Source organism: Saimiri boliviensis, chromosome 2, assembly GCF_048565385.1.
Source record: "Saimiri boliviensis isolate mSaiBol1 chromosome 2, mSaiBol1.pri, whole genome shotgun sequence".
In the NCBI taxonomy this organism is placed as follows: Eukaryota; Metazoa; Chordata; class Mammalia; order Primates; family Cebidae; genus Saimiri; species Saimiri boliviensis.
In genome coordinates, this window is record NC_133450.1 from 67,364,735 (window position 1) to 67,379,430 (window position 14,696).

The window sequence follows — 14,696 nt, forward strand, 5'->3', positions numbered from 1 at the left end:
CCTCAAGAGGTTGGCTGAGAGCTCCCTGGTTGCCTCGCGAACCAGGTGCCTTGTAAGACTGGGTGTGGGGCTCACTGGGGCCTCCCTTCACTGCTCTCCACTTCCCTGAGCCTTTGCCGAGAAGCTCAAGCCGAGGCCCCCAGGCACATGGACCAGAGCCCTCTTTAAGTCTGGGAATCTTGCACAAGCGGGGAAGAGAGAATTCCCTGGGGACTTCTCTGTTCCAGACAGGTATCCCTCCTCCTCAGACACAGACACAGAACAGGACCCTTTCCATGACATCAGACTTCCAACTTCCCTCCCAAGGCTTTCTCGGCACCCAAGGCTGCAGCCAGCCTGTCTTAGGCCTGGCCGGGTGATTCATGCACCACCACCGAATGACCAGGAATGCTTCTACGTTAGATGTGAAACAGTGGGCGTAACCCACATCCACGGCTAGAGCAGCTCGTGGTCTAATGTAACAGGCCCGGCACGCTAGAGCACTGCCTTTCTAACCTCCTTGGAGCTTGCATAAGCGCAAACACATGAGTTCCGAATTCAACAAGCATAATAGTTTGGTTTCTTCCTGATGCTACAAAGGCTCAGTTCTCCCTTTTAAACCTGTAACCAATAACTTCCCAGTAGAACTTGAACCTTTTTTCTTGCCCGGTGCCTATGTCAACACTGCTGGAAACTGGGTGTCAGTGAAAAGAAGTGAGGGAGCAGTCTTGGGGCCCACACCCCTCTTTAGACCTCCGAGTTCATTTTCAAGCTCTTTTTCTTACTGTAGATTCTCAGCTGGTTCCCAGCTTGAGGATCTTCATGACAGGTCTGTGCAGTTCTATTTCTTCCCCCACATCACGTGTGGACCAAACCATGCTAGGTGTTCACATTTAAAGATAACCTGTTCATGCCTGTAATTCCAGCACTTTGGGAGGCCGAAGTGGGCAGATCACGAGGTCAGGAGTTTGAGACCAGCCTGACCAACATGGTGAAAGCCAAATCTACTAAAAATACAAAAGTTAGCCGGGCATGGTGGCACGCACCTGTAATCTCAGCTACTCAGGAGGCTGCGGCAGGAGAATCGCTTGAACCCAGGAGATAGAGGTTGCAGTGAGCCAAGATTGCACCACTGCACTCCAGCCTGGGCAACAGACTCTGTCTCAAAATTAATAATAATTGTAATAAGATAACCCATTAACCCACTTGTGAGAATCCACTCTCCTTGTCTCACCTGGTAGGCCTTTTTGGGTTCCTTTCTTATTATGTGAGGTTATAACTCTCACCTCCTAAGCTTAAACATGTGGAGACTGTGTTTGAAGGCCCTTCCCAGGGAGCGTTGAAACTGACCCATCCTTACGGTCAGGATTATGTCATTCTCTGCCTTTTCATGAAGAACTGCTCAAGAATTGGTCTTTTGTGTTTTCTCCTCTCCAGGTACCACTAGTTAAGATCATTTCCCTCTTTCCTCAGTTTCTCAGTTGGAAAACAGAATCTGTGCCTTCCTGAAAATTCAGAATCCATGTGATGATGCCTGACCGTTTCTTTTCTAGGAAATGAACTGAATGCATGGAATTATCCCTGTGTACCTATTCTGGGTATAGCGCTGTCTTGTCTCATTCTTCTAAGTGGAGAATGTAGTATCCAAGGGTTAAATGGAATTACTTCAACTCTTAAAAAACATAAAAACTGCCAGGAGATTAGGGACTTTGCCCACATAGATCAGGTAGAATTTTGCTCGATTTCAGGACTCCATTGCCGGCTGCGTTCTCTGAACTCAGCTATGCCCTCGATGGTACATACTCTCCTTATAGTGAGGAGGCCTGGGTTCAAGGCCTGGGTTTGTTTTCTTCTGGCTGCATGCTGTGGACTCATCATGTCCTTTCATTGGCCTCAGTTTCCTCAGCAACAAAATGCCAGGTAATCCCAGCTACTTGGGAAGCTGGCGCAGGAGAATCACTTGAACCTGGGGTATGGAGGTTGCAGTGAGCCAAGATTGTGCCACTGTACTCCAGCCCGGGTGATAGAGTGAGACTCCATCTCAAAAAAAAAAAAAAAAAAAAAAAAAAAAAAAAAAAAAAAAGCCGGGTTGGATTAGGTGATCTAACATCCTTTCAGTGTGAATATGTTGTGATGGTTAGGTGGACACTAACAACTGCCAATCCTGACTTTACGTTGCAGGGACAGTGTTTGAGGGCAGTTACAGAGGATCAGAAGAATCCGTGCAGGAGCTTGACTCTGACATCCAAAAGTAACCCCCATTTGTAACGATGGACTGTGGCATTGGGAATAATTAGCCATCTTCTTAGACCGGCTCAGGTCTAAGCAGCTGCTTGTAGTGTGGGCAGTGCAGGCAGGTTTGTAGCCAAGTGCTCAGTAGATCCTCCCAGTGGCTGGGGAGAGTTTGAGAGGTCTCTAAGCAGAAGCCTGCAGACCAACCCCTGGCTTAGGACGTCAAGATCAAAGCCCAAATGCAGAGTTGCCACTGCCCTTCCTGCATGGCTTGCCCAGAGCTGGTGCTTCCACAAGCCCAGGCTGGAACCAGCTTTCTCCTCCGAGTGAGAATCTTGGACAGGCAGTCCAAGGCAAACCTGTTCATTTGGAGGCTGATTATAGAAGCTTGGCCAGAATTCCCCCCTCCCTCTCGCTTCCCAAAGGCACAGGCAGCAAGAGGGGCTTCTTCCCAAGGGTCAATGAGGAGGCAGCCCCAAAGGGGTAGAGGCCCAACCCTCATCTGCCCAGGGGGCCTGCATTCACGAGGCCCCTCTCACCCAGCTTGGAGCAGGCCTCAGACTGTAACCTGCTGTTTCAGGTTTACTGTGTGAGACTCTGTCAGTGTGAACCTTGAGCGATTTGAACTCAATTTGTAGCCTCTTCCGCTGAGGCATGTTTGTAATTAGGGTCTGGCTTATTCAGGGCTTTCTTTGAAAGTTAGCAAGAACTATAGGGTCAGAAAATTCTGCTAGGAGAAAAGTAATGTTTAAAAAATCATCTAGGGGCCAGACGCAGTGGCTCATGCCTATAAACCCAGCACTTTGGGAGGCCGAGGTGGGCGGATCATGAGGTCAAGAGATCTAGACCATCCTGCCCAACATGGTGAAACCCCGTCTCTACTAAAAATACAAAAATTAGCTGGGCGTGGTGGCGGGCACCTGTAATCCCAGCTCCTCAGAAGGCTGAGGCAGGAGAATCACTTGAGCCTGGGAGACAGAGGTTGCAGTGAGCCAAGATCACACCACTGCACTCCAGCCTAGTGACAGAGCCAGACTCTGTCTCAAAAAAAAAAAAAAAAAAAAAAAAAAAATGTCTAAGATGGTCGGGTGTGGTGGCTCATTCTTATAATCCCAGCACTTTGGGAGGCCAAGGCAGGAGGATCAAATTAGCTCAAGAATTTGAGGCTGCAGTGAGCCCTGATCACGCTACTGCACTCCAGCTTGGGTGTCAGAGTGAGGCCCTGTCTCTTAAATAATTAAAAAATCAAAAATTCCCTATGAGAGAAAGTGCATGGACTTTGGGGAAGGATCTGAAGTTTAGCCAGGTTGGGACAATTGGGACTGAATCATTTAACTCAACCCTGCTATTTTCCCCTCCTGTGTTTAGAAAGGGGTTACAGGGCCTGGTTTCTGTCCTTAAGAGGTTTATAGTCTAGCCACAACGTCGCCTGGGGGCAGAGTTTCTCAACCTTGGCACTATTGACAGTTTGGGCAGCATAATTCTTACAGTGGGGGCTGTCCCATGTGTTGTAGCATTGGCAGCACCGTTGTCTCTACCCAGTAGATGCCAGTTGTACCCCCCCCCCACCAATTGTAACAGCCAAAAGTGTTTCCAGACATGGCCAACTCTCCACAGGAGGAGGGGCAGGGTTTCCCCTGATTGAGAACCACTGCCCCAGGGTTTCTGCAGAACTCACTGTTTTCACTCATGTCATAGGAGTCTAGAGTTTTATATCACATGCCCTGCTCTTCATTCTTTCATGGCATGAACAATTTCAGTGTGATGATGGTTACCCCTGAAATAACAAGGTTGAAGTTACTGAGGCAGAAAAAAAACAACCCAAGAGAAACCTGGTTCCCCATCTTCCTTTAGAATTCAAGTATAGATTCTTTTTATATGATTGGGTAAGACCAAGAGACGTGGCACGAGAGAGAGCTGTGCACTCTTAGGAGTGTACAAATCCCTTATCAGGGCTGCAGATGCCTCTGAAGCAGCAACTTCATCAGAATCCGCCCTTCATTCTTCTCCCTCCCTTTTGTACGAGTTTTTCTCTCCTGTATGTTATATTTCTTGTAGCCTTTAGTTAAAACATTCATTCTTTATGGAAAAGTGAAAGTCATGCCAGGTACTTTTTTCCATTCTTAAAAAGCGTCTCTTCCATTGGCCAGGTGTGGTGGCTTATGCCTGTAATCCCAGCACTTTGGGGGGCCAAGGAGGGTGGATCACCTGAGTTTGGGAGTTAGAGACTAGCTTGGCCAACATGGTGAAACCCTGTCTCTACTTAAAAAAATACATATATATATATTAGCCAGGAGTGGTGGTGCATGCCTGTAGTCCCATCTGCTGGGGAGGCTGAGGCAGGAGAATCGCTTGAACCCGGAAGGCGGAGGTTGCCATGAGCCAAGATCATGCCACTGCACTCCAGCCCGGGTGACAGAGTGAGACTCCATCTCAAAAACAAAAAAAATAGTACCTCTTCTAAGTGGCAGATGGAAGATTTGAGCTGAAGGAGAAAGCAAGTCTCGTTGTCCTCAATGTGGGCCCCTGGGAGGGGACATGTCCTGGGGCCAGTTCAGATTTCTGAGGAAGTCTAGTGCTCTTAGTGGGAAAGGGGAAAGACAGCAGAGGCAGGTGGACATCACAGGGGGCTTAGGGCTTTGGCCTGGTTCTTGGTTCCTTTAGTTCACCTCCTCCTAGCCAGTGGCACCAACACTGGGCCCAGATGCTGGGTAATAAAGCAAGAGCCCATCAGACTGAAATGCCAACACGTGTCCAACATATCAGGGCCACGGAGACTTGAGGAACAAAAGGAATCCAAGAAGTTTCTATAATCACATCATTAGTGGGCTTGCTCTGAGCAACTGCATGTCACCCCCAGAGCCAGCTGAGGCACACTCAGACGAGAGTGCCAGGCGGCCAACCGCGAGGGCAAATCTGTAGAGTCGTGCAATTAGGATCTGCTTAAGCCTAGACCTGGACAGTTTCACAAAACCTTAAAAAGAGAGAGAGTGAAATAGTACATGGCTAAGATGGCTAATTATCTAATTTGTTGAGGCTGGAATGCATGTGTTGTTGTTATTGACCTTGTATTTCTTAAAGTTTGTATTTATAAATAAAAGCTCTTGGCTGAAAGAATAGCATCAATTCTCCCAAAAGATCCAAATGATTAGCCAGCATGGGTATCACCTTCAATTGCTGGCCTGGGTCAGGGGCTGAACAGTCAGGAGCTTTGGTCCGAGGTGCTAAGAAACGAGGTGCTCGTCCCTTTAACACACCACATGTTTCCTGAGCACAGCCCGAGTTATACACTATGGGAGACAGAAAACCCCATGGTGGGTGTTATCTTGCTCCTAAACACAGCCGGTGGCACAGAATGGACTATGTTCAGGAAAGACAGTGGGAAAAGGGGCCAGGCAGAAGGCTGGACCCACCCTTGGTGATGGGGCCCCGGCTGATCCTTCCATGTCATCTCCCCACAGCCCTATCCCTGCCCTTTTGGCCCCAGCCCCCAAAACTGTAGGACAGATGCTTTCAAGTACACACACTTGATGCCTGAGGTGTCCCCTCCCTCCTCCATCTGGAAAATTCTTTCAAGACCCAATTCTCATCAGGTCCTTCTGGAAGTCCTCTCCATTCCCCTGCAGGTGACTTAATCTCACTCAGCGCAGCCAGAACCACTTCTCCTTCTCTGTTAGGTTACTAGACACACCATAAAGTCATTATTACCATAGAGCAAAGGCAACCAGAAAAAGAACAGTATGTATATGTGATACACACACTGCAAGTTCGTTCAGGCCCGGGATGACTCATGTCTGACACGTTTTTAGGCCGGGCATTCTGCGTGCTGCTCAGTATAAGCTTGTTGAAAGAACGTCCCTGACCCACCTCTCGTTCCGTCCCCTTCCCAGTGTCTTCTCTGCAGAATGATTTACACATAAGCCTAACCAGTTGTCACCTTTTAGTTTTATTGTCTTATTTTTCTTTGCTCTCCCTTTGCTAACAGTGTTAAAAATCAACCCATTTGTTTAGGAAAAATTAAAGATCAGAACTTGGCTGTCAGTTTGGAAGGTCTGGGAGGAAGTTGCCTAGAGATGCTGTTGTGCCTTCTGTGGCTCTGGCTTGATAGGGACTAAAAGCCCCCATCCTGCCACCCCTTCCTTCAGCAGGCACAGGGAAGGCAGCTTAGAGTGCCAAGCACCCAGTGCTGGCATTGCAACTGCCCCCAAGGCTCTGGGATTGAGCCCTCTGGAGCAACGTGGCTGTCTACAGGCAAAGCCCTCAGTCCCATCATGGTTGTATAAAACCAGTTCTCCCATGTAATCTGGTGATACGTTGCTGGCAGATTTCTTGGTAGAAATTGTGTCATTTTTGGGTTGCATACTGTTCATAAGGAAAAATCCCTCGTTAAATATGTCCTCTAAAGATGTCCTCTAAATATGTCCCATCACGCTGTATGGTGAGGGCTTCTTCCTTGCTTGTCTTAGCAAACATCATAAGACAGCAATGGCATTGCCGTTTCTTGACTCCATGTTTTTTATTAAGTGTAATCATGGGAGTTCTTAACCTTCCTAAAACAGATTTTGTGTATTTAAACTATCAAACCCCTGGTAAATCTAAACTCTTCGACCTCTTTTATAAGGCTGAGACAGTTAAGGATACGTTGTATGTTATCACTATGTAACATGCCATCTGCGTCAACAGTCCATACTTTACATTAATGCTTGAAAAGGATGATAGTCCACCGTCAAACAGAATTGTAAATAGAGCGAGAAAATACCAGACTGTTGTTTCAGGAACCTCGAGATGCGAAAGTGAGGTGCTTCTTCCTCCCGCTGGCCTTTGCTGTGTTTACGATTGAGGCTTCAGAAGACCTCAAAAGCCCTTAACCAGCATCCTTCAGTCCAGCAAGATGCCAGTGGAAGACACAGCTCCTGGGCCCACCAGAACAGGTAGCAAGGTAGCAAGCCGCTCGCCCACCTTCTCCATGTGTCTGTACCTTCCTGGACAAGGCGTGTGCCCATCGAGTGCTTGTATATCCGTGTGGTCTCCTTGTATGTGTCACACGTCCGTCTCTCTGCTTGCCTGACTCACACCTGAGCACTTTGTGAACAGGCAGCTCTCCCACGTCCACGTGGTGCCCACCCTCTTACCAGTCAGCCCAGGAGTTCCTTCTGTCGGGTCCTCACGTCTGTGGAATGCCTCTCGTGGGCCACCTCTGTGACCTAGCCTGTCTCCATTTCTATTGTCTGTCCCATTGCTCTTCCACGGGAACTGCCTGCCTTCTTTCCTACTCAGAAATAAACCATTTCTTTCTTGAACCTGAAAGTTAATTTCTCTGGCTCTGCCCGTCCCTGCACCATCTTTGATGCCTGTTCTCTACAGCATCCTAGAGGCCAAGCTCTCACCCACCTGAGTCTCTGCTGGAAAACAGGCTTTGGCTTCTCTCTCTAGTTCTCTGGTTGCCCTGACAGTTCTCCCTGTACCCTGAAAGTCTCGCTGACTTTCTCTCTCCCATCAGATAACAGATGCTTTGGCATCTGCTTCCAGTGGGACTCAAGCACATTTCTGCAAAGAAGCCACACCTCCGTGATGGCTGGTGCTATCTCAGTTGGCAGGGACGGTGTTCCAACAACCCCTTCCTGCCCTGGGCTTCCGGAGGTGGTGGAACTATTGGGCAATACCCTTGCCAGCACTCCTGTTCCTTAGCCGCTTATGATGCTTGCTCAGTCAAGCTGCTTCGATTTTGCTGTATCAAAGTCTTGGCTGAAAAGCATCTGTCCCAGTCTCTGGGGCTTGTCCTTGTCTTCATGGCTGTTTGGTCTCATTTAATTGTTTCCAAGGAGAGTTCACTTAGGCCTTGACAAGTGGTCATCGAGGAGCAAAGAGTCTGGGTTAGAGCACTGGGTTAAACTATGCTGCTGCTTACAGAACCTTTAACAGGAGGTCTGCATCATAACAAGAGGAAGCCAGACTCTCTCTCCAGAGAAGCTACCAGGTAGGGCATGTGCCCTGAGAAAACCCCCACCCTGGGGGCCTTGCTGTCCATACATAGACTTTGCTCAGCTCCTCAGGACCAGGCATGCAGGGCACCTCCGCCAGCCACAGACTGGGCTGGCTGCTCAGTGGTCTGGGGCCTATGTGGCTCTCAGGATGTTTGAGGTGACTGTGAAAGAGATGATCTTAGAAACTGTACAGCCTGGATGGCTTAGCCAGGTGGTGAGGCTTCCTAGTAATAATCTTCAGGTGGCGAGAACAGTTTGGCACCACAGGCATCTGGAGCCTCAGGAACAAAGAACAAGAGTGCATTTTGTCAAAGGGTTTGGAAGAAAAACCATGGTTAGGTTTATTATGTTTGTTTTTTTAAGATGCCAAGGACCATGGTCTCTGGTTATGTTTAAAAAAGAAACAGCTAACCCTAATGCCAAATTACACTGTGCAGAGGCCACAGGCCCTGCAGGAAACAGAGCCTGTGCTGTGCAAACACCTGAAGCTCCCCCCAGGTGGAGACTCATGATCTGAGCACCTCCCTAAGCCACAGGCTGGTCCTTGTGTTCAGGTTATACAAAGAGGTCTGGGCCAGGGAGTCTGGCCAGTGGAGCCACTCTCTGCCACTTGGGAGGTCATGAGCTGCTGGTGGTGGCCAGCAGAGCAGGGAGAATAGGCCTCCTGTCCTTGGGGACAGCTCTTCTCACTGCCTGCTCTGCTAACCCTCACAGCAGCCCGGTGCCACCTCGGAAGCCAGATCAGGAACCCCCAGGGCCCAGCCTTGGACCAGGGAGGCTTTGCAGGTTCAATATGAGATTATAGAAAAAGGCAATAGGAAAAGCACACAGCTGATAGCTCCTCGGGAATCAGTCATACTCAAGCCATAGGACAGAAGGGTGAGGGTGAGCAAAACCTCACCCTGCAGCCTCAGATCTGGTTCCCCAGGGTGTCAGAGGCCCCAAGGGAGAGTCCTTGGCCCCATGCTGGCATCTTACACTTGACCAGGGCTCTCCCAGGGCCTCAGCCACCACTGTGGGCTCTATGGGCACAGGATCTTCTGTGTCAGGCTGGGTGGCCACCATCTGCATAACTATGGTTCCCAGTGTGAGTTGGAACAAATACCCCCTCTTCCTCCAACACACACACACACACACACACACACACACACACACACACACATGCTAGAAGTTTCCATCGAGATTAGAAAACCACCAGACAGAAGGGTATGTGTAAATCTCCACTTTCTTTAGAAAGAGGACCTGATTAGGAGAATGGGGAATGGTTGTGGGAACCTTGGAAAAAACAGACTAGGGGTTTCCAGGGGAGACTTCATGACTGGCTCCTGTGCTCACTCAAGATGATGCATTCACATGTGATTCGCCCCCAGGAGGTACCCAGTAGGCCGACTGTGAGATTTCGCCTTAGGTAGCCGGGCACAGGTTCAGCCCCACTGAGGACTTCTCATTCACCTTATTTATTCCCAACAGTAACTTGCTGGTTGAAACCGTAATCTTCTGGTTCCAAAGAGCGGAGAAGTGAGGCTGGTGTGTACTCAAGGAGTTTGTCCAGGAGGGACAAAGCAGAAATAGAACCAAACCATGATGACAAGCTGGATGGGCTGGGGGAAAAGTCTGGCGGTGGGTCCCTTGCTTTGGAAGAGAGACAGGTACCAAGGACGTGGACAGTAGCCTGCCCAGGCAGACTTTGATCCATACCCTTCTTCACCTTTCCTCTTTGGCCACATTGTAATAAAAACTGAAGTCTTAGCTGGGCGTGGTGGCTCACACCTGTAATCCCTGTACTTTGAGAGGCTGAGGTAGGTGGATGACTTGGGGTCAAGAGTTCGAGACCAGCCTGGCCAACATGGCAAAACCCCATCTCTACTAAAAGTGTAAAAATTAGCCAAGTGTGATGGTACATGCCTGCAATCCCAGCTACTCAGAGGCTGAGGCAAGAGAATTGCTTGAACCCAGGAGGTGGAGGTTGCAGTGGGCCAATACTACACTCCAGCTTGTGTGACAGAGCAAGACTCTGTCTGCAATAAAACAAAAAAAAGTTTTCCCTAACCAGGAGACTGCTGTGATAAAGAAGCAGCAGAAAGAGGGATTGCAGTATGAATTCCCTAGATGGGCAATTTCCTCTACTCCCTCAGGCAGTCCTTGAGCCGAGGGTGAACACCCCTAGAGGTCTGTCTGCCTAAGACGGGTACTGCCAGCCAGACAAAAGGTAGAGCGTCTCTCAACAGGATGCTCAAATCCAGCATGGTTTCACTCCAGAGTAACCTCCAGTCTTTTCCTCTCCCCTGTTAAGTGCAAGTCTGTCCCGCCGCAGGACTGAGTCTGGGTATGTGGCTGGGCAGCCGGCCATGCATGCTGCAGCTGGGTGATCACTGTGATTCTTGGTGTGATCTGGGCCTGTGATCCAGCCCATCCTCTCTGCTTCTCCGTGCTATTGCTCTGGCTCCTGGCCCTCTCTTTGCTATGGGTCTTACCCTCAAGTCACTCTCTGATTCAAAGATGAACTGCCAATCAAATGTTCCTCTAATGAAAGATCTAATCACTCTATAGCATGTGTATATTCAAAGAACCTGTCTAAGACCTTCTTTTGGTCATGGTGGGAGGCTGTTGCTGAAAAGATGCCAGAGCCCAATGTGGAGGTCAGCTGACAGGCCGTATGACCTTGGCAATGGACTACTGGTCACCTGGGACTGCTTAGGACTGCGCAATGGAACTTGGGAGCAAAAGCCAATGGACCTTAAATCCAGCAGACAAAGACCAGGCAAAGTTCTTATTTGTGAAGCCTGGGGCTTATCAAAGTGTGGTTCTTGGACCATGTGCATCAGCATCAGCTGGAACTATTTGGTAAAACGCAGATCCCTGGGCCCCATACCGAACAGATTGAATTTGAATCTCTTAAAAAAAAATACTCTACATTTCAAACAAGCTCTTCAGATGGCCCTTGTGCAAGTTTGAGAGCCTCTGCTGGAAAACTAGAATTTGCAAATGCCCCCCTCAAAATACTCCAGCCAGTCCCAGTAAGCCAAAGACCAGAATCTGAGAACAGGGCTGGGGAAATTATTCCTTTCTGTGGATGATTATATAGCTGGGCTGTGATTTCACACCTGGGGGCCGTGGGCTAAGATGAAGGGGAAGGAAGGAGTGTAATGTGTGCTCTCTACCTCTTTACCAGGCGTCATCCTCTCACTGGCCCTGGCTGGCGTTCTTGGCATCTGCATTGTGCTGGTGGTGTCCATTTGGCTTTTCAGAAGGAAGAGGTGAGCTGGTTTGGGTTCAAAATGGGAATGGGCAGCTATGTGTCCATGATGGTTGGTCTGCCTGGGAAGGCAGCTTTGTGGAATGAAGAACCACAGTCACCTGGACCAACACTGACCCTAGGAGTGCTGCCCCCAAGGCACTTGTGCCCCGGCCTTCTTGGCATGAGATGCACGTGTGACCCCAGTCATTCAAGGGTCACTGTGCTCAGATTTGGAAGTGTGTGTGCCTTGCTTGCTGCTATTGCACAGCCTTGGACGAGTCTCTTGATTTGGGGCTTGTGCCTAAACGTAAGCAGCAAGGCTGTCTTCTTATCAAGATCTTTACATGTGGTTTTTCTTCTATGAATCCAAAAAGAAAGATGAAGGAAAACCTGATTTCTCACTCACATTAACTCTTAATGCCCTTTGCCCATGTTTTTATTGTCACATTTGGCTTTTCCTAAAACCTGATTTATTTTGAGGGTATGAAAAATAAAAAGGTCGCTGGGAACCCTTTTATGGAATCAGAGGTTTGAAGTTGGGGATGATCATGAGACCTCTTTCAAAATAGAGGTATAGTATTGGTAGGTGTGAAAGAGAACAGTTGGAAAATGAACAAGTTCTGTTTTGGTTAAAGCTTTATTTGGTTACATTCCTTCCCAAAAAAAGAAAGGAATCCAACTTGTACAAACGGCCTCATTCCATACCTGAGTCAGGCTGCTCTTTAGCTTGCTCTTTCTCCTCTCTGACTAACAAGACTTGTGTGTTCTTTTTGTTCCAGTAACAAAAAAGGTGGCAACAGGGGAGTCATTTACAAGCCTGCCACCAAGGAGGAGACTGAGGCCCACGCTTGAGGTCCCCGGAGCTCCCAGGTGCATCCAGGAAGGACTTTGCTCTGGACCCTACACACTTTGGCTCTCTGGACACTTGAAACACCTCAAGGTGTTCTCTGCAGCTCAATCTGCAAACATGCCAGGCCTCAGGGATCCTCTGCTGGGTGCCCCTTTATCTTGGGACCATGGCGACCCCAGAGCCATCCGCTCCATGGATGGGATGTGCTCTCAGACCAAGCAGCAGGAACTCTAAGCTGCTTGCTGTATCTGTGTGAGATCATTAAGTGGTCTGAATTCTGGGATCACATGCTGGTGGGCCATTAATGGTTGGAAAATAATTCATCTAGGGCTTTGCCAGAACATACCTTCAAGTGTCCTGGAAATTCTGCTGCTTCTCCAAGCTTTCAGACAAGAATGTGCACTCTCTGCTTAGGTATTGCTTGGGAAGCTCAACTTATCTCCTCAGGAGATGGGGCATCTCCCTCTGATTTCCTTCTGCTAGGACAAAACCTTTAATCTGCATCTTACAACTCCAGGATGAATAGGGATAGGAAGGATCAAGTTGTAGAGAGAAAAAGAACACGAGACACACGTTGTGATATATTAGGGACACTTTCACAGTCCTGTCCTTTGGATCACAGACACTGCACAGACCTTAGGGAAAGGCAGGTTCAAGTTCCATTTCTTGGTGGGGAGGAGAAGGGAGAGAGAGTTGTGGGGAGAGAGATAAGAAGAAAACATGGATGATCTGGGAGAGTCTCACTTTGGAATCAGAACTGCAATCACATTCTGTTTATCAAACCATATCGTAAGGACAGAAGAACCAAACCCAACCTCCTGCTAGTGTGGCAGTTATGTGTTGTACTCTACCGATTTTATGAATAACGAGGCGGTTCTTGAAAATGTGTTGTTGCTGTGTCCTGGAGGGGACCGAGTTCCGAGATGAGCTGATCTGCCTTTGAATCTGGAGGAAATAGGCAGAAGCAACATGACAGTAGAACTTCGTCTCTTTTGGTCAAATTTTATTTCAGCCACTTCTGCAGGATCCCTGCTGCCAATGTGGAATGGGGGCTTATCTACTCCTCTCTCTCTCTCTCTCTGAGGATGTCAAATCATGGTTTATCTAAAACACATTTCAAGCGACAAAAGCAGGAGTTTATCTGTGCAGGGGCTGGCATCATCATGGCATTTAGGGGCCAGTAATAATGGAACGCTACTAAGATACTCCATATTCTTCTCCCCGAATCACACAGACAGAGAGGCACGACTCCTCCATTTTCCTCCCACAGGTTAGAGCCCCATGGAGGTGAGTCAGTGCCATGACTGAGAAGGAACCGGCCCCTAGCTGACAGCACCTTGCAGCTCCTTGAGAACTTTCTGATTCACAATCTCATTTCGACAGCATGAAATGTCCTCTTGAAGCATAGCTTTTTACGTAAACGTAATACCTGTTTTCCTTCTACTCCTCCCTCTGACCCTAAGAAGTCTCTCTTCTGTGCTATCACAACTTTTCTTAATGATGGCAAGCCTGATGGAGCCTGTTTTGCTAGACAAAGTTACAAGTGACCCAATGGAGGCTCCGACACGTATGTGTGTGTCTCTCTGTATGTTTGTATGTGTGTGCACTCAAGACCTCTAACAGCCTTGAAGCCTAGGGTGGCATCCCGGCCTTGCCATTAACATGCCTCATGCCTCATCAGATGACAAGGATAACTCTCATGACCAAGCAACATGAATTAGATGACCTCTTGGCCTTGGTCCAAAATTGTCAATCAGAAATGAACATAAAGGGCTTCAGAGCAGTGGGACTGTCTGTCAAAAGACTCTATCTTTTGTGGATGAGTTTTGTGAGAGAACAGAGAGACCATTGTACCTGGCACAAGGGCTGTTCATGAAAAGGGAAACTTCCTGGCAGGTGGGAGACAGCGGCATGCCTCCTCCCACTTCCTGCTCAGCACAGCCCCGGCTCGCAGCCCTGAGGCTGAGACCAGACGAAGCCAGAGAGGCAGAAAGATGCTCCAGGAACCAACACCATCAATGTCTTTGCAAATCCCCACAGGATTCCTGCGGGTCCAGCTTTGGAACTGGGAAATCTCTTCAGATCCGCACTCATTCTGTTATGCCAGTTGCCCCTGAGGGATGCCAGTGACGTGGTGTGTGAACCTCAGTGGCTTCGCACATACACTTCTACCGACTCTGCTGGGTGGTGGATGCCTAGGTGGAAACAGCAGAAACAAGGCACAGGCTGGGGCCAGGGCCGTGGGGAAGGCCCTGGACTCTCACTCACGTGGGATCTTGAATCTCTTTGTTCTGTGTTAGTATCATCTAGTAAAACAGTTTAAAAAACAGCAAAACAAAAAAAAACAAAAAAAAATCCTGTATCTGTTTCTAGGGTGTGTTGCATTGACTCTGTTAATCACATTTCAAGTTCA

At 48.6% G+C, this 14,696-nt stretch overlaps 1 protein-coding gene across 1 annotated transcript in view; it reads left to right on the plus strand.

The window, feature by feature from the left end:
- The window catches only part of CA12 (carbonic anhydrase 12), a 59,756-nt gene extending 45,451 nt beyond the window's left edge, over window positions 1-14,305 (plus strand). The window contains exons 9-11 of the mRNA XM_010350591.3: window positions 10,489-10,521; window positions 11,368-11,452; window positions 12,213-14,305. Coding sequence (XP_010348893.1) covers window positions 10,489-10,521; window positions 11,368-11,452; window positions 12,213-12,285 — 191 coding nt within the window. The 3' untranslated portion in view covers window positions 12,286-14,305. The remainder of the gene's footprint in view (window positions 1-10,488; window positions 10,522-11,367; window positions 11,453-12,212) is intronic.
- The last annotated feature ends 391 nt before the right edge of the window (window positions 14,306-14,696 follow it).